We start from the raw sequence: 20,060 nt of genomic DNA on the forward strand, positions 1-20,060 counted from the left end.
GGAGACACACCCAAATATCTCCACCCGGCCGGGGAATCGAACCCCGGTCCTCTGGCTTGTGAAGCCAGCGCTCTAACCACTGAGCTACCGGTGTGTGTGTGTGTGTGTGTGTGTGTGTGTGTGTGTGTGTGTGTGTGGCGTAATTTACCACGGTCGTCTTCTGATCACCCGTTACCTAACGGAAAGAACTCAGAGCTCATACTGGTTGATCTTCGGGTATGATTGAGGTCCATATTTCAGATACGCCTTTTCCTCTCACTACCATAATTTTTCAAGGCCACAAAGACAACTAACCGGTTTTTCAAAACAGCTGCACTTTTAAGAAACCAGAAATCTTTCCAATCTATCACCAGAACCATACAAATACTCTTATAAAGCACGAGTATCTTCAACTGGAGCCCCTGAAAAGCGGTGATGATGAGAAAGCAAAGCGCTTCTGAATGCAGGGCTGAGTCCACAGCATACACCACACACCGGAACAGTACGACAGCACGGGCACAATCCCTCGGTTTACATCCCGTTTACCTACTTGCTGCTACGTGAACAGGGGATACATAAGAGGCTCGCCCAAGTGCCTCGCTGAGCCCAGGACTCGAACCCATGCAGGCTTTCTCAGTTGAGCCGAGTGTGCTAACCACAACACTACTCGATGCGGTGTGTGTGTGTGTGTGTGTGTGTGTGTGTGTGTGTGTGTGTGTGTGTGTGTGTAATAATAATATTTCGGTTTGTTTGATTGGCAGCTTACAGAGTCCTCCTCACAAAGGTACACATATATATATACAGTCGCATACAGTGCAGCCTTGTATCTTTGGCGCACAACATTGACAGCTGTGAGCGTCTCTTGCATCGCGGTCGCGCACCTGTCGACGATCATTCCACTCCCACAACGCTAAGGAGGAAGACGCTTCCAGAACGTGCTTTTTTGCAGCACATCGCTTTCCTCATGAACTCAGAGTGACGCCTCGGTAAATCCTCCCTTTCCTGCATATCTATGAAGATCTCCCATCCATCATTTCTCCTACTGCAGAGTTTTCGGGTGCGTTGTACTCGTTTGTGCTTTGTCAGACTGATTATTATATCGCGTAGATTGAGACCTCGAATTGGCATTCATCTGTCTGAATGAGTGCCGTCCTTGGTCAGATAGCAAACACTTCATTAACGCCATTCACACACGCATGCACGCACGAATACACACACACACACACACACACACACACACACACACACACACACACACACACACACACACACACACACACACACACACACACACACACACACACACACACACACACACACACACACACACACACACACACACACACACACACACAGCACTAAAAGCTATGGATCTACCAACCCTGGAACACAGAAGAGAGAGAGGGGATCTGATACAAGTATATAAATTGATTAACGAAATGGATCAAGTGGATAATGAGAAACTAATCCTGAGAGAAGAATATGACATTAGAAGCACAAGATCGCATAGTAAGAAACTGAGGAAAGGAAGATGTCTGAGAGATGTTAAAAAATTTAGTTTCCCGCAAAGATGTGTTGAGACTTGGAACAGTTTGAGTGAGGAAGTGGTATCAGCAAAGAGTGTGCATAGTTTTAAAGAAAAATTGGATAAGTGTAGATATGGAGACGGGGCCACACGAGCATAAAGCCCAGGCCCTCTAAAACTACAACTAGGTAAATACAACTAGGTAAATACACACACACACACACACACACACACACACACACACACACACACACACAGAGAGAGAGAGAGAGAGAGAGAGAGAGAGAGAGAGAGAGAGAGAGAGAGAGAGAGAGAGAGAGAGAGAGAGAGAGAGAGAGAGAGAGAGAGAGAGAGAGAGAGAGAGAGAGAGAGAGAAACAAACGAACATACACTCAAACAATCTACCTCTGCAATATTATAATGTAGATTTGGATGGATATGAACGATGCCACAGATAAGAATACACTATACGAATGCAGCAACATGAAGCTGGCGATGTGTCTCATTTATTTATTTATTCATTCTTGCTTTTTAGATGCACACAAAGGCTGAGTGAAGAGTGGGATAGACTCAAGCAGTGCGCCATCATGTCGCAAGATTTTTCACGTAGTGTGCTACGGAAAATAATTTATCCCTCGTCTAGACAGAAACGCTGCACCATTTTCTTTGTCTGTTTCATCTTCCTTATCTTTATGTAAGTTCTTTATATACCGATTAAAAAAAAATAAATAAAAACTTCACTTCTCTCATTTACAGAAATGTCCTTAACGAGATTTATTCACAATGAAAGCCTTGGCTTCCGCTCAAGAAACCAGGATATTCAATATTACATTTCATCGATTGTTCATCATTTTTCAACTAGTATATCAGACACGAGCAGGATTCTAAAACAAAATATAAACATGAAAAAATGCCTATATCTCTTCTCTGGATGAATTACGATGCTGACGTACTTATACACTTTTCCTCAGGTTGCAGATGATGTCTGGCGTGGACAACCAGTTACTGCTGTCCTTGAACGAGTATGTACCGCGCCTTATGGCATTTCACAAGAACATATGAAAGTAAGGGAAGCTGCTAGAAACCATCAAGCAGTCCCTGTACGAAGCACACGCTACTTATCCAATTCTAATTAACTATCCTTCCCATCCATAAATCCTTCTAATCTTTTTTTCTTTTCAAGTTCCAAACACTACAGACTACAGGTGCTATATATCTCTTTTTAAGTCTCTCCATATCAATTTCTGCACCATTCACAGTCTTACATCTAACTATAATAATGTGGATTATCATGTTCACCAAACTTCATATTATCTTCTTCACCGAAGGCCGATGATATGAGCCTGCTTACAACAGATCTTTCCTGTTTCCTATTACTTTCTTTATCCTTTATTCTAAATCAAAATTGGCTATTGAGTCTAAAAGCAACAGTACCTACGTGATTATATAGCTTGCTCTCGTGCCCAGACTCTTGATTTGCGTCTTCAGAATTTTCTACAATTTGGCAAGGCCTGTGTTTCTCACCCTAACTTCAAGTATGTAAGATTACTTGATTATTTGACTTCCTAATGCTGAGACTTTTTCACAACGATATTTTAATGTTGACAACTAGATATGTAGCCTAGCTTCAGTTTTTTAGCTTTAAGTAACCAACCTTCAACTTTAATATTTCACATGGCCTTGTTATTGTCTCCTCTGGATTAGTCCCATCACAATCTTGTCTCCTTATCCGCTCCGCCATTACTCTTGTACCGCCTTTGGATCCACCAGATCAGAGGTGTCTTGGACACTGCATGTCTGCTATAGGTGGAAAACCTAAAACGATACCATTCTGGTTATTATCACCTCATAGTGCACAAGCATATATAGAAAGAAAATACAGTCTATCATATCCCCTCTCCAACAGAACCTCCAACAAATCGTCAGGACTCGGGGAGCTGCTTTACCTGAGAGCCAGGCTGGACAACAGCACGGGGGAACAACTGCATGACGTGGTGGCTCAAGTTTACAACCTCCCGCTATCCTATGGCATTGAGAAACGTCCGTATCTGCCCAGTAAATGTGGCAAATATCCTGCCCTCGTTGACTTATCTTTCAATAACTTCTACTGGCAAGTCTTACGCTCTAGCGATGGAACGTTTTACTTATACAGTGCCTTCTTCGATAACCGCACCCTCACTGAGCCAGGACCGTCTGTACGCATTCTTGGCATGGCAGACCGAATCAAACCTGCCGTCAAGACTCACTGCCAACTGTGGTATGAAGGCCAGGGTACTCCTGTAGTGGCTAAAGTGGTCGAATACCGGTATATTTGGGTCCATGACTGGGGCAACTATAGGAACGGCATCCTGCAACCATACTTGTTGCAGTGCGTCATTCCTGAATCACACAGGCACCGAGTTCCGCAGTCGGTCTCACTAGTGGAAGGAAGCTGCGACCGAGCCACCAACAACCTGCGAGTGGTTCACAATCTTCCACCAGATGGAAAGAAAAAAAATTTTGCCGTATGTGTAAAGGGAATAGCTTTTTCCGATGACTTGAGTGTCAAATTAGTGGAGTGGTTGGAGCTTCATTTCCTGTTAGGGGTAGACAAGGTCTTTCTCTACAACTTGCAAATCCATCCAAATGTTACCAAAGTTTTAAAATTTTACGAATCTCAAGGTAAAGTTGATCTGAAGGGTTTGACGCTTCCAGGTGAGCAACCCAACTTTCGTGGGCTCCTCAAGAAGTATATTGATAAGAAAATTACACACAAGCGGCAAAATGAAGTGATTCCGTACAATGACTGTTTGTATAGAAATATGAACATTTATAAGTTCATCACACTGACTGATACAGATGAAGTCATCATGCCCAGAACAGTCCCAAACTGGAAGGAGCTGCTGGAAGAAGTGGCGCCGCAGGCCATGTCGGGAGAAAATCATCCTTACGCCTCTTACTACGCACGTAATGTGTATTTTTTGGATCCAATGCAAAAAAAGCATGGGTGGGCGATGGACGTACCTCGTTTCATGCACATGTTACAACACCTGTACCGCTCTGCCAAGTACACAGGACCAACAAGTTACATCAAAGCTTTTCATGATCCTCAGGTGGTACTGACGCTGCACAACCACTTCCCTTTTTCCTGCTTAACATCCAAGTGTCCCCACTACCGCATACCAATAGAGGTGGCTCACCTTCAACATTATCGTGTTTCGTGCGTGGCGGAGCTTAGGAAGATGTGTCACAAGTTCGAGAACGACACCGTCCTGGGCGATGATATCCTTAGATATAAGGAGCCTCTGCTGCACGGAACCCTCAGCACCCTACAACACCTCGGATTCCTGCAGGGAAGATGGCGCATAACTCAAACAAAGGGACATGGGCCCCCATAGATCCTATAAAGCGCTAAACTATAGTCGACAGGTTGCAAATCGAGTTGTTCGGTGGAGTTGTCTTTTCAAAGATGTATCTACCTGTTAGCAGGAGTATTTCCACACAAACTTATACTTGACATATTAATAAAGATCAAGATCATTCGGACCGCTGAGAAGGAAGCAAAACAAAACACTGAACCACCGTCCACCAATCGGTGAAGTGGAACTCCCATTTCACGATCACTGTGACTGCATGTGATTGATCAGTGGCACGTATGTATATCTCACCGTTTCCTATTATTCAAGAGCTTTTTATTGTCTGAGCTTGAGAAATGAAAGCATTTAATTTCCAATGGACACTCGTGGACTGGAGAATTGCTGTTTCGGGCAAGTTGACCTCAAGGCTTGTCGGTATGAAATGCCTCTTATATATATATATATATATATATATATATATATATATATATATATATATATATATATATATATATATCTGTTGTTGTGTTAATAACTTTGGGCAAGCCAGGTTAGTGTCACACCAGATGGTACTGACTGCCAGTTAACGTAACCAGTGTGGGCTGCGGCCTGCTGGTACGCATGAGCAGCTGCATGGAGTTATGCACTTATATACTCATCTCTCTCTCTCTCTCTCTCTCTCTCTCTCTCTCTCTCTCTCTCTCTCTCTCTCCCGACATAATATCCTCTATCTCAACCCCTAAACAAGCTTGGGATCATATGGGGAATCAGGATTTTTTAGGGGGATGAGAGATCTGCAAAATATGAGTGATGGAAATCTGGCACTGTCCCCGAGAAACTGTCCTGTGCACTTGCCTCCATTCCCGGTTCCCCCTTCGCAGCTCTTCCACCCTGCTGATTTGATGTCACATAAAATGAGACATATATGGTATATAATTTTGTTTTTTTTACGCAGGAGTTCCTTGAGACATGTATTTTAAGGGTTACGCAAGGGTAAAAAGGTTGAGAAACGCTGCCTTATTCGTTGCCATATTTCTCTCTCTCTCTCTCTCTCTCTCTCTCTCTCTCTCTCTCTCTCTCTCTCTCTCTCTCTCTGACCAATTGCGTGCTTCAATATATATTTGACGTCAAATCAGCTGGGTGGAGGAGCTGCAAAGTGGGAGCCGGGAATCAAGGCGAGCGTGCGGGATGGTTTCTCGGGGACAGTGCCAAAAATCCTACGGGAATTTCACTTGACATTCCGAGTTTTTTTTTTAACCTAATGTTACTCTGGACGTGTCTGTGCATGACTTCATCTCAGGGTTCATATACTTTAGCGTCATCACCGAATGGAGAAGGATTCACTGGGCAGAACTTGTGAAGTTTAATTCCTCATGCAAGTGAACTGGATACAACAGCAGTGAGTCCAACATTGTTTCTGCTTTTACTACTCTTCTTCTCACTAACTCTTCTCTGACTCTTCTCCTTCCTACATGCCCACTAATCTCCAGACTCTTCCTATTTAATACCAACTTGTGTAGGCTCACTACCTCCTTTTGTACAATATCTGTTACATATGTACAACTGTAATGTAGTACAACTGTACTACATTACATAATCTCCTTGATCATCTTTGTCACATAACATAAAAGCCACAGTTCTACAATATACAATACAAGATTAACCCATATCCAAACAATGCTTGACTAGGCTCCACCCACCAGCAGCAGAGAGCCAAGGAAAGCTCCACCAGCCACCCCATGGGTGATGCAATTCCTGTTTAGTTTTCCTGAGACCTTTCCAGGTTCTTCCTGGCATAACACTAACCTATCATAGCTATATTAACACCTGATGTGTCTGTAAACAAATTGAAAGTATAACTGAACCTATCATGGCCTCATGAATAGCAGCGCATGATTGGAGGGATCAGCTCCACAGATACCATGAAATTTTGTTATGCCACTATGGACAAATCCCAGTTAAAAACACAAGAAAATCATTTCAGTGTTAACTTTTGACTGGTGCAGAGCTTGCTGTGCTTAGAAAATGTCAAATTTTTCCACACTCGAGTGCTATTACAGCTGTATTAGATGCCTGCCCCCAATTTTTTACATTTATGGCAAGGTTACTGAGTCTTTGTGATGTGTAGGTTTCGTGTGTGTATGTTAGATGTAATTTCTGGATTAACCCAATTTTTGTCTCTTCAGTTTCAGTAATGTACTTTAATACTTCTATTATGTATTATTGTCTTTACTATTGTTATTATTGTTGTTATTATTATTATTATTATTATTATTATTATTATGATTATTATTATTATTTTATTATTATTATTATTATTATTATTATTATTATATTTTGGTATTGCTATTATTGCTTCTATTATTATTGCCATCATTGTTATTGTTTCAAAATATTATTTTTACTATTATTATTATTATTATTATTATTATTATTATTATTATTATTATTATTATTATTATTATTATTATTATTATTATTATTATTATTATTATTATTATTATTGTCATTATTTTTTTATTATTATCTCTGTACTACTCTGATCAAGGTATTTGTCATCAATATGGATATGTTACAAGTGTAGTACCCATCTACTTGTACTAACAATTGACAAGATGCCTAAACCACAGGTCAATAAAAGAGCCAAGGTTCAGTGTATCAAGATATATATATATATATATATATATATATATATATATATATATATATATATATATATATATATATATATATATATATATTATCACCTTTACATGTAAATGTAAGCCACCTAATAAAATTTTTTAAATATGAAATTCTCTCTCTCTCTCTCTCTCTCTCTCTCTCTCTCTCTCTCTCTCTCTCTCTCTCTCTCTCTCTCTCTCTCCCTCTCCCTCTCTCCCAGGCTACAGATATGATCATAAGATGGTCACTGTTAGTATGTGTAATTCACCATGGTCATCTGCTGGTCATCCAGCCAACCTTTCCCCTATGGAAAGAGCTCAGAGCTTATATTGACCAATCTTCATATAGGACTGAGACCACACCATACACTACACACTGGGATAGCGAAGCGACAATCCCTCAAATTACATTCCATACTTACTTGCTGCTAATTGTACAGGGGCTACACATTAAGCCCATTTGCCTCACCACACCTGGGACTCGAACTCTGGCCTTCTTGTATGTGAGCTGAGTGTGCTGACTACCACACTACATGATGTGTGTGTGTGTGTGTGTGTGTGTGTGTCTGTCTGTCTGTCTGTCTGTCTGTCTATGTGTGTTTATTTACCTATTTTACCTAGTAGGGCTCATAGTGACCTGCTTTCATATCTACATTTATCCAACTTTTCCTTAAATTTGTGTACACTTTTTACTGCTATAATCTCTTTGTTTGTGTGTGTGTGTGTGTGTGTATGTATGTATGTGTGTGTAATTCACTGTTTGATCTGCTGTAGTCTATGACGAGACAGCCAGATGTTACCGTACGGAACGAGCTCAGAGCTCATTATTTCCGATCTTGGGATAGGTCTGAGACCAGGCACACACAACACACCGGGACAACAAGGTCACAACTCCTCGATTTTTACATCCCGTACCTACTCACTGCTAGGTGAACAGGGGCTACACGTGAAAGGAGACACACCCAAATATCTCCACCCAGCCGGGGAATCGAACCCCGGTCATCTGGCTTGTGAAACCAGCAATCTAACCACTGAGCTACCGGGCCGTGTAGCTGTGTGTGTGTGTGTGTGTGTGCATGATGGAAAGTGGAAGAGAATGTAATTATGTGGGAAAGATTGTGGTGGGAATATTTGAGTAAGAATAAAGAAGAATGAATTAGATGAGTAGGTAAATTAAAAGATTAGAAAAGAGAAGAGGTTGTGTATAATTGCATTAGCTGATACTCTCTCCCCTTCAGTATAGCAGTATCCTCACTCATCTGATGTGATAGCACTGCAACAGAAATGCATATCTAGCAATTCATACCAACAGGCCACAGACTTAGCCAAGCTGAAAGCCTAATTTTTCACAAACTGGCGACTCATACCAACAGGCAAGCAGAGGCTGAACTACCCAAAAGCCCAATTGTCCGTGACTGCCAAACTCTTTATTGTGAAGACTGGCGTAGCTAAAATATAAGAAGTTACAACAATTATCCTCTCCAGATTGCTGCAGCTGATAAGTTAGGGTTTTCCTTCATATGCCAATTTGTACTAGTTACAGTAGTAGTAAATTATAAACCATGTAGTTCTCCTCATATGAAGATTCATTATTGAGTTGTGGTATTATTTCACTGTAATAAAACCAAAGAAATGGGTCTTTTATTATTATCATGCTGATATTCTTCATGTAGACCCTCTTTTCTTCATTTACAGACCCAAGAATAGCTGACCATGCTGTTGGTGTCTCGGGAATTGTGCCGTAAGTGTGTGGCCTTACGATTGCATGTGGGTCACACGTGGAATGTGCGGACTCTTTCTTTAAGTCAACATGTAGCAAGAAACAAAAGTGTATCTAAAGAAGTGAGATCCCAGCAAGATGGAGGATTCACACACAAAGGTATGTAATTGTTATGCATTGGAAATCTTAACTGCATCATGAGAATTAGTATTTTGTTGTGTTTTTCTGTTCTTTAGGAAAGTTGATATTATTTTTATTTGATAGATTGAATTGTTAGACCATGAATCTTGTAATATCTGTGTTACCAATACATGCTATTTTTTCAGTGTCAGATGAGTGGACCACAGGAATTCTTGTGTAACTTTTTCTTCACAATGATATCTGAATTGAGTTGTAAATATGAATTAAACTTTTGCAGTGTATGTAGACGTGACTTGCATAACATGATCACTTTTCTTTATATCAACTAATTGTGATCAAAAACTACTGGACCCAATTGTCATTATGTTGTTGAAAGTAAGCACTGACATGATGATCTCCCAGTGTCTCATAACTGCCAAGTTCACAACCACAGATAAAATCTCAGGGTTTCAGTGTAGTGATCCGGTTGCTGACATGAATCTACCTTTATTGCCTAATTGCAGGTTTCCAAACAGCTCAATTTATGCAGTTATCCCTAATGCTCTTTGCATTTTAGATCCTTCCAGATGACCTCATGATTTATGTTCATTTGTTTTCCTCATTGGAATTCTACAAACTATTTAAGACTGCTTTAAATATTTCACTCAATCATGATGGCTTATTACTCTAAATGGTTCAACTGTTGCTTTCTGATTATGTGTGTATGAGGAACAATAGAATAATAATAATGATTGTAAAAGGAAGAGTTCAGTGCAAAGATTGCAGAAAAGAGATTATTTTATTTACCCTGACAACACATTAAGTAATTAGTACTGTTATCACAGCTCGGGAAGCAACACGTACCACCTCCTACACAGCTGTGATTCTTGTTGGCATTGGGGTCACTGGTCTTATGATCTACACTGTCTGTAAAGAACTTCTCTCCTCTTTTTCTCCTCAGGTAATGACTGTCTGTGTTCATTGAAAGAGATAATTTTGTGTATTATTTGACTTGTTGTTTGTCTGTGTTCATTGAAAGAGATGATTATGTGTATTATTTGACTTGTTGTTTGTCTATGTTCATTGAAAGAAATGATTAATTGTATTATTTGGCTTGTCTTTGTTCCATGAAATGTGTAATTATACCCATTATTTGGCCTACACTGTTGAAAGGAGATAATAACTACAGAAATAGAAAAATATCAAGTTATCATTATTATTCATTGTTTTGATTTTTTTTTAATGCATTCTTGCTTTCTGTGTTTCCATAGATGAAAACATGAAAGTACACATAGGACAGACAGTACATGATTATAAGGAGAGATTGGATAATAGTAAATGATGAGACAAGATAACATGAGCATAGACTCTTCCTCCCATAAACCACAGCTGGATAAATGAGACTTTGATAAGACTTGTTTCACCCAGGCCCTAAGCCATAGTATGTTTGTAGACTGTGTACGGTGCAGCTCTGGAGAAGTGCAGTGCCCATCCAAGAGTTGTCGACTTCCTGGGTGACTCCATCAAAGGATATGGGGAGGAGAGCCGCAGGGGCCGCCGACAGCATGTGAGGTTAGGTCATAAAGCAATTGACTGGTTATGTACTGTACTGTATCAGCAATATCATTAACAAATAACAAAGGTCAGTAACTTTGCTTAGGTATTAGATATGGTAGGTATACATATTTGGTAATTTTTCATAAGTGCAACTAACTGTATTAAGTATCATATTCATGTAAAGATTACTTCTGTAACTTAACAAGCTGTGGAACTGAGTATGAGTGAGGATTATGATTTACATATCAATAAAACAGTAACAGTATACTGATAAGTAGGAAACAGTGTGATGTTCCCTTAACCATATAATATTCAATATGTTTTAATGGCTAACATGAATAGTAGTGAGAGCAGTGACAAAATTACATGGTAGTTATACACATTCTCTAAAGTACATCAAGCAGTAAATGTGGTATGAATCTTACAGTCACATGGGCTATGAGGTAGAAGGCTGCAAGGGCTACCGCATTAAGTTTCACCTCAAAGGCCAGAGGAGGACAGCAACTGTTAATCTGGATGCTCGGCAGGTTAGTGATGCCAGTTTCTCTTAATTGTATCAAAGAGTATCAAAAGATTATTCATATCATTAATAGTGGATTATTGATTTAGTATGAATCTGTTTTCCATTTTGATAATATCAAGTAGTAGTACATATTATTAAGGATACAATCTATCAATTTACATGAGAAAATTAATAAAAGACATTTAGAGTGAAATGTAAATGATATATAACATGACAAAGAAGTATTCTCTTCAAAGATATATGCCCCATTGCATGAGAAATATATCTGTATTTATGTAAGCAAAACTTTAAATTCAGTTTGATTAATGAATAATGAAGACCACAAATTATGAAGAAACAAACTAACATTCCTCACCTGTGCCAGGCACACACAGTGAGGGAGAAAGTTATTGTTTATTCCCACATAAAGCTTTAAAATCTCCACAGTGGGATATGACTTGGATATTAATTGACACCCGGTACTAGACACATTCCCCATTAAAATATTGTACATTAAGGGCAGCCTGACTGTCCTTAACAATAACTTTTTATATTGAATTTAAGTTATGCATGAAAAGACTTGGCTTAAAAAAAAGGTGGGTCTTATTTCTTTCACATTACTATTCATTACTTGTAATGGTTTGTTACGGACTATAAATAAATGTATAGATATTCAAATGTACTCTCTCTCTCTCTCTCTCTCTCTCTCTCTCTCTCTCTCTCTCTCTCTCTCTCTCTCTCTCTCTCTCTCTCTCTCTCTCTCTCTCTCTCTCTCTCTCTCTCTCTCTCTCTCTCTCTCTCTCTCTCTCTCTCTCTCTCTCTCTCTCTCTCTCTCTCCAAGCAGACTGCTCATGGTTGGGACTTCCGGTACCTGTATGTGCAGCTTGACTCATACCCTTATGAAGTGATTGTTATTGAGGATAACCGGGAGACTATCTTTGGGTCATCAGGTGAGGCTCCAGATTCCCCTGTTCCACTCCATTCTTGATGGTGCCTTTACTGTTGCTCAGAATTGTCCCATGAATTTATATTAATATACTTAAAGAATAGTTGTTTCATACAGATGATTCATAACTTAAATGTGGGGCAATACAACACACTTAATTTCTAAAATTATAACCAGTTTGATGTAATAAATTGAAAATCGCAAGGATGTGGTGTTTGTGTTTCTGTTTTGTTAACAGAGTATTGAATTTTCTGATTCATAGTACTGGCATTTCCATATTGTCTATCAGATATTTATACAAGTATTGTCTAGTCTAAGAGTTTTGTGGTTTATATTGTAGTTATAATATTGCTTAGCTAAGAGTGATACAGGAGTTGTATTGCTTATTGCTCTTCTCCCCATGTCACGTTTTTTTTAGTGATGGGGACATGTGGTTGTGTTGTTGCATTGGTTTGATATTTACTCACTGGTTAAAGACAAACACAGTAATTTAAGCGATGAGTCTGAATTGCTGGGACTCTAAAAAAAGAAGAGGCATGTGAAACATTAACACATGCTGTCCTGTGTGGTTAAGATGTGTTGTAAAGCTTGAAAGAAATTAAGGAAGAGAACATGATAAATTATATTAGTAGGGAAACAGTGGTGATGACTGATGGATATCATGAAAGATAAAGTTGGGAGGAAGTACAGGATAGGGTTGCTTATCATTGGAACTCTTCAAGGCACCTTACAGAGTTTGGAGTCTGTACAGTCATATTGTACATAAGTAATATAGAAGGTCAAAAATTCTTGTACAATTTGTGGTTCAAATAAAAATATTACTTTGTATATGATTATTTTGTTGAGTACATGTATTTCCTGTGCTATGATGTGAGAATTAAGAAATTGCTCTTGACAGCCAAGCTAAATCATGGGAGCTTAAATGGAAGCTTTAATTTCCCTTGAACAAGGGAAAGAACAGAAGAGTCATGACAGTCTCATCTGCTTCTAGCTGTCTTTCCATTTCTGACAACTATTCCAGAAGGTTTTTTCAAAGGAATGGTCACTACTGAATTCTCTTATTCCTGTTGTATGTTCCTGCTTGTATGTTCCAATCTGTGTGGAGTGTATTTTTTTTCTTGAGGGTTGATATCACACCCAAATAAAAAAACACTATAGCAGGTTAAGTGTTGAGTATGAACAACATAGTACCTCTCCTTTGCTATGCTGCTATTTAACATGAGTAGCAGCATTGGGGTATGAACTTAAATCTTGCCAAAACCAACAGTATAATTTTAATTTGTTCAAGGACACTCAGTTCCCCTTCATTCTGATATCATAATTTATAAGCAAGTAATCAATTCTTTTGTTTCCTTAAAACTGCTTGGAGTAACTTTAGATTCCAAATTGACTTTTGAGAATCATATTAGGATAAATATTCTGATTTCTCAGAAGGCTGGTTTATTGAAGAAATGTCAGGCCATTTTTAGTGATGATAGATTGTTTTAAATTCCTTCTTCAATTTACCTTTCTTGAGTAATGGAGTCCAGTTTGGATGTCGGCTGGTGCATTTCATCTAAAGCTTTTAAACCGTTCTTTTAATTTAATAAAGTTCTTTTTTGCCTAATCTCAATATGCAACTTCATCATCATTGAATGGTTCATGCTCTGACTATATTTTTAGAAATTGTTAACAAAAATTAACATCCTCTTCATAGCGGTCAATTTCTGCCTGTTTGCCATTCACGTCATAGTTTGTGATTCAGTGTGTGTGCCTTTCAGCCTGTTTTTTGCTTATCCAACCAGTTTTCCCATACTTATATCCTTAATCTGACTAAAGTGTGAATGTTCTTCCAGATGAGGTTGTTTCTGAAGTTGCTATTGATAAATTTAAAGCAAAAGTTAACACTTTCCTTTTATCTTGTTATGTATTCATCTTGTTTCATATTTTCACCTCTTTTCTCTCTATTTTTTATTATTCCTTTTTAATTTTCATATCCATATTTGTTCATTGGGGAACTCTGCTTGTGTCTATAACATTTTCTGATTTTTTCCTGATAGCCTTTCATGGATTTTCATAATAATAATAATAATAATGATGATGATGATGATGATAATAATAATAATAACAGACAAAAGTGGTAATAAGCAGGAAGCACACTGCAAATACGAACCTGTAGTAGAATTCAGACTTGCAGGGATTCTTGCTAATGTCACCATATGTTTATAACTCAGATGTCCATAAGTCAATGTGCATCTCTACTTTCTACATTAAATATAAATCTGTTTGTAGTTGTATTAGTTAGGTATGGCTAAATGACAGTGATTTAACATTACAATAAGTCATTTCATTCATTCACAAATATGATTGATATTACACAAAAACTTACCTTGAAAATGTTGAGATATATTTTCTGGCTTTATTATGCATCAGGAATATTCAGCTGTAGTTTATGAACACTGAAAGATTCCTCTTTTCTGCAATCAAATTCCTAGTTATGTCTTTTGCCTTGCTCAACACTGCCTGCCATCAGATTTCCTGAGGAGAAAATTTAAGTACCACTCCAAGAAGTGGATTTTTATATTCATATTGCATGCCAGAGTTGTATAAGAAGCTGGAAGACCTTGTATATCATTATAATTCTATAGTTTTATGATCTGTTGTTTTGTATAAACAATTTTCTTCAAATAATACAATATTCTTCAAATAAGAACCATGCATCTTTTTTTCTCTCGGTCTCATTCATGTTTTCATCAAACTTTTCATCTTGAAGCCACTCCAGAATCTGAAATCCTACAAAAATATTTTCTTTAATTTTTCCATTTGCTTACTTGAAGAATTACTGCTACTACTTCATATATTTTCTCATATTAAGAACTTGAACAATGTTTCATAATGGTTATCTTTACTTTAAAGGTAATTAAATGATAACATCTTGCTTATTTTCTTTTATTTGCTTTGCTTCTAATGCACCACTATTCAAGACACACCTTAATAAGTAGTACAACCATTATTTGTTTATCAAGATGTATGTAATATAAAAGTAATTAAAAAACTCGCATAGCTTAAGATGAACTAATCAGAATATCCATCTCTAAATTCATATATATATATATATATATATATATATATATATATATATATATATATATATATATATATATATATATATATATATATATATATATACCTATATACTATTGTTATCACAATCAATTTGTTCCATCAACCAGTCTGAGATGGGATAGTGATAGACAACATTGTAACCACTCTATTCACATTCTTATATCCTGAATCCCTAAAGATAAAACAACACCAGATAATGAACAAATTATTTATTCATACAACACAAAAATATTTTAATAATTTTGCTGCATCTCATTTTATGGAATATAAAATCACTGCCTAAAGTGTGTGCATTTAAGCATGGTTATGTTGATGTATCTCACATGCACACAACCACTCATGTTGGACTTAGAACTGCCAGCTATATCTGCTTAGAAAGAGTATAGAGAGCCCATGATAGGCTGATCATCATCAGTGGAAAATCTTCAGTGTTCTGAGTATGGCATGAACCTCAACTTCTCAGGTGACAAGCAAGGAGAGTAGTATTGAGCTAGTAAGCATTGTATGTGTTTATGTGTCAGTGTGAGTGAAATTATTTGAGTGTCAGCAAACAAACATACTGAATGTACCACACAAAAGGGTTTGTTTTTTGGGGGATTAAAGTAGATAATTATTCTAAAGCAATGAGCCAGCTCCTCCCGCAAGCACACACTTAATATGAACAGTATTCACTCAGAGGACTTAATGATAGGAGAGAATCATTACCTCACAAATTTTTGCAGAAAAAAATTTACTTATAAAAATATAATGCTTTGTGGACTTCAGTCTGAAGCAAAATAATCAGAGGTTTTTATACATGGCATCAGGTATTATTTATAATGACACAACAGTTTTTTATGGAAATCTCATTATAAATTATTAGGTACAGGTATCTATGTTTTACACAATTGTTTTCTCCTGAAGACATTTATGCTTAGTTTGCACCTGAAAAATTATAATTTAATCAATACATAATTTAAATTTGAATCATGATTTCCATCCTGCCATTGCATTAATTCATAGTAACTTTTATCTAACAGTGTAGCACAGTACTATGAAGCAGCAACAGCCACTGTACGTAAGCCCAATACAGCACGGCATTACCTGATCTGACACTCATTCTGGACTTTGAAGTGAATTTCATTTAATATGGTGTATAAGTACGTATATCATATGCTATGTAATTGGGACTATGAAAAGTAAAATTCACACAGTTTGTTTAGTTTAATAATATCACAGCTGATTCTGCAGAATACAAAAAGCTAGTTTGTTAAATAGGATACATGCACCACTGTCAAGCCAGTATGAGTTCATTCTAACTGGAGACAGACAGCCCCTATAATTATTACTCTTCTCCCTTGTGAAATATTTTGTGTTCCATGGACCGTGGCACTTCCGGTGACCATCACATTTCCCAGGTACAATAGCTAATTAAGTACACTAATAAAGAAAACAAACTTTGTCTCAGTAGGAGAGACAATGATTGGGTGATTGGCATGTGAGCACAAAAAGTGGAAAGATCCACATTCATGTTCTGCCAGGGCCTTACTTTGATTTCATGTTGCCCGATGAGTTCAAACTTAAACTATTGCAACTCAAGTAAGTCAAGTGTAACAATTACAATAGAGAAAACATGGGTATGTCATTCCCCTAAGTGAGGAAAAAAATGCCACACCGCCACAAGTCACATCTTAAGTGTGCCTTGATGCCAATAATGGAAAAATATAATTACAAATAAGACAAATTAAATCTACATTACCATTATCTTTCAAAATAAATGCTACAGTAGGCTATACACCAAAGAACAACCCAGCTTTTTTATTGCATTTAAAACTATAGTATGTAATGTTGAATATAAATATTAGGAGGAAATATAGCCATAATATGCTCAAACAAGGGTTCTGTATGATATAGAATATATAAATTTACATGCCACCCAAGGAAAGCCTTCCTGTCAATGATACTGTTATTGTTATTCTAGTTATGTTAGAATGCACTTCTGAAATAAAATTTTCATTAGTAAGCAGGACAATATGTCCATATTACTTTACCAGTAGCAGTGATAAACACATTGGATCTACAAAAGAACAGTTATGCTCTGGAATATAAGTCACCCAGACTGAATATGAACCTTTCAGACAGTTGCAAGGAACAAGTGACATATTCAGGCAAAAATTTATCTAGATGGCTGCTTTAAATAGCTCCTCAGTGTTTATCAAAGTCTTTGCTATAATGAAATTAGACTTGTGGCAACAATTACACACTGATTACAACAGGGGCATCTGAAGATTTCTTGGGTCACTCTGGGGAAGGCAACAGGACATGTTTATTAACTTTGTCTGTGAGAGAAGATATTGCTGCCATTACTTCATCAAGGCGATTTTCAAGGCCAGACAGACGGTGGGTGTCAACGGCATGTTCCTTCTCAAGCACAACGTCCTTTGCAGCCTCAATTTGAGCCTCCTTCAAATGGAAGCTGTGACAGTCACAGACGTGCCAGCGGTCCCTTCCTCGATTTGGGAACACAGATATCCACGGATTACGAAGACACGTCTGGAACATGAGGGTACGCCGACCCAACCAGTTGAGAAGTTTAATGGCTGGGTTGTGGGACTCAATACATGCTTTCAGATAACAGTCATCCTTCTCATCGCCTCCCTCACAGCATCTGAGGGATCCTGGCAAAATCTGATGCAAGGGACTGGCCAGAAACACAGACTCAATGTATGAGACCAACTCTACCCTACTGCTGTAACTGACAATCTCAGCTTCCTGCTGGATCTGCTGAATGTCACTAACAGCTAGACCATTGAGAAGATTCATAAGAACAAGGACAATGAGGAACACAAACACAACAAACAGTAAATGTGATGAAACTGGAAAAGCAGCAAGAGGCAAATCTGTGTACTCTATTTCACCAGTGGTCATGGCAATTGTCTTAAGGAGAGATTGGTAGTATGTTGTGAAGCTGTCATGTACCTGGAAAACTAGATAAAAGCTGATACTGAAGGCTATAATCATGAAGGAAAACATGATGATGAATTTAAGAAAATTGAAAGTGACAGTGGTGAACATGGTTATGTAAATGGACAAATATGGGTGACGTCCCAACAGCAGCACAAATTCTATCCAAGAGAACAATACCAGCCAGGCACAAAGACTCTGCTGATGTACAGCATTCATAGGTATGAAAAGTACAGTACAGGTGAGAACAACTATTGAAATTTCCAGCCAGTTTTCCAGTCGTATGACATACAACTTCCAAGAAACATAGAACTGAATGCCTTCTCTCACTGCAATGTACAAAGTAAAGATAAATATAAGAGCTTTGAAAACATATTTTTGGGCAAGGTCATACATTTCCATCTCTGGTGCATCACTGCTATTCTCTGATGATACATTTTGTTTCTGTGTGTCATTGTTTATTCCATTCTCTGTTGCTGGTACAAAAGTTCCATGGTAAAAGAGTATGTAAGCTGTGAGGAGTATTAAGAAAATTGTATATGCAATAATATTGAAGTAGTAGTACTTTTGAATCCTTTGCCATTTAAGGAAAAGGAAAGTGTCAATGATTGGGTGCAGCAAGAGGTGCCGGTGCTTACGAGAACCACTCAGGAACCTCAGACACTCAGTTTCTGGTTGCTGAGATGTTTGAGCTGGAGCCAACATGCTGTAGTGAAGGATGATTTCAAACTCACGGTCTGCTACATTGTGTTTGTATTTGATGCAGTCATTGAGTACCTCTTCAAGCACAGATGCCTGAATACGGGTAATGGCTAAAGTACCAAACTGATTCCTGATTCCTAGATGAGCGCCATTGAGCAGCAGAATGCGAACAAAGCTCTGATCATCACAAAGCACTGCATAATGTAAAGCAGTGTTGCCAAATTCATCTTGTGCATCCAGGTCTAAGTAACGTCTTTTCTCAAGAAGCAGCTTAAGGCACATGTAGTAGTCCACACCTTCATGTTTGGTTGCATACTCCCTCTTGATCACTTTATGAAGTACAGTTTCCTTTCTTAGATCTTTATGTCTCAGGACTCCTTTGTCAAGTTCTTTCTGTTCTTTTAAGGTTCTCAGAAGCATTTCCAGGATTTTGTAGTAACCATTTCTTGCAGCATACAAAACAGGGCTCATGAGGCTGGTTTCATCTACCCTGGCTGCATTGGCTCCATGTTTTAGTAATTCTTCAACAAAATCTGCCAGACCATTGTCACAGGCATATTGCAGAAGTGTATATTCTCCATGGTCTTCTTCCAGTGCTGATACCTTTGATTTTTCCTCTGAGTTGTCAATTTCACTCAAAATTTCCTGAAACAGCTGTAAGTCTGTGTTGATCAGTGCATCATAGAGTTCATCACTGAAATATCTTTTTGGTTTTTGAATTACTGAAAAGTCAATTGTATCTAGCAAGTCATTGAACTTCTTTTTAATCACATCAGAAGCAGTTTTGTTTCCCACAGCTGCATTTATATTAGCTCCCATATTAATGAGCTTCCTCACCATGTACTCCCAACCTTTGGTGGCAGCCAGGAAGAGGGGTGAGGCCTTGCTGCTATCAAGGGCATCCACTTTGATCCTCTTACAAGACAGAAGCACATCAAGACAAGCCTTGTAAGAATCTTCATT

General features: G+C 38.0%; 3 protein-coding genes across 5 annotated transcripts in view; 2 read left to right on the plus strand and 1 right to left on the minus strand.

Moving 5' to 3' along the window:
• The first annotated feature begins 821 nt into the window (after positions 1 to 821).
• LOC123503469 lies at positions 822 to 4,896 on the plus strand. The gene is made up of 4 exons (XM_045253256.1): positions 822 to 1,036; positions 2,040 to 2,198; positions 2,476 to 2,526; positions 3,411 to 4,896. The coding sequence occupies exons 2-4, from the start codon at positions 2,092 to 2,094 to the stop codon at positions 4,879 to 4,881; spliced, it is 1,629 nt and encodes a 542-aa protein (XP_045109191.1). The 5' UTR covers positions 822 to 1,036; positions 2,040 to 2,091; the 3' UTR covers positions 4,882 to 4,896.
• Positions 4,897 to 5,010: 114 nt separating this feature from the next.
• On the plus strand, positions 5,011 to 13,175 carry LOC123503470 (mitochondrial import inner membrane translocase subunit Tim21-like). The gene is made up of 6 exons (XM_045253257.1): positions 5,011 to 5,136; positions 9,198 to 9,381; positions 10,188 to 10,303; positions 10,796 to 10,914; positions 11,327 to 11,426; positions 12,246 to 13,175. Exons 2-6 carry the CDS (start codon positions 9,216 to 9,218, stop codon positions 12,387 to 12,389), a joined length of 645 nt encoding a protein of 214 aa, XP_045109192.1. The 5' UTR covers positions 5,011 to 5,136; positions 9,198 to 9,215; the 3' UTR covers positions 12,390 to 13,175.
• Positions 13,176 to 15,644: 2,469 nt separating this feature from the next.
• The window catches only part of LOC123503467 (transient receptor potential channel pyrexia-like), a 30,213-nt gene continuing 25,797 nt past the window's right edge, over positions 15,645 to 20,060 (minus strand). For all 3 annotated transcript variants that reach the window (XM_045253254.1, XM_045253253.1, XM_045253255.1), the window contains exon 5: positions 15,645 to 20,060. This exon is cut by the window's right edge and continues 159 nt beyond it. In XM_045253254.1, the coding sequence (XP_045109189.1) occupies positions 17,730 to 20,060 (2,331 nt within the window). In that variant the 3' untranslated portion in view covers positions 15,645 to 17,729.

The sequence above is a fragment of the Portunus trituberculatus genome, chromosome 14, assembly GCF_017591435.1.
Source record: "Portunus trituberculatus isolate SZX2019 chromosome 14, ASM1759143v1, whole genome shotgun sequence".
NCBI classification, from domain to species: Eukaryota; Metazoa; Arthropoda; class Malacostraca; order Decapoda; family Portunidae; genus Portunus; species Portunus trituberculatus.

Coding starts and splice junctions, on each gene's coding strand:
- LOC123503469 (XM_045253256.1), top strand. CDS start 2,092: ATGTCGCAAGATTTTTCACGTAGTGTGCTACGGAAAATAATTTATCCC. Junction 2,199..2,475: donor TTCATCTTCCTTATCTTTAT/GTAAGTTCTTTA, acceptor ACTTTTCCTCAG/GTTGCAGATGATGTCTGGCG. Junction 2,527..3,410: donor TTACTGCTGTCCTTGAACGA/GTATGTACCGCG, acceptor CCTCTCCAACAG/AACCTCCAACAAATCGTCAG.
- LOC123503470 (XM_045253257.1), top strand. CDS start 9,216: ATGCTGTTGGTGTCTCGGGAATTGTGCCGTAAGTGTGTGGCCTTACGA. Junction 10,304..10,795: donor TCTCCTCTTTTTCTCCTCAG/GTAATGACTGTC, acceptor GTATGTTTGTAG/ACTGTGTACGGTGCAGCTCT. Junction 11,427..12,245: donor TTAATCTGGATGCTCGGCAG/GTTAGTGATGCC, acceptor CTCTCCAAGCAG/ACTGCTCATGGTTGGGACTT.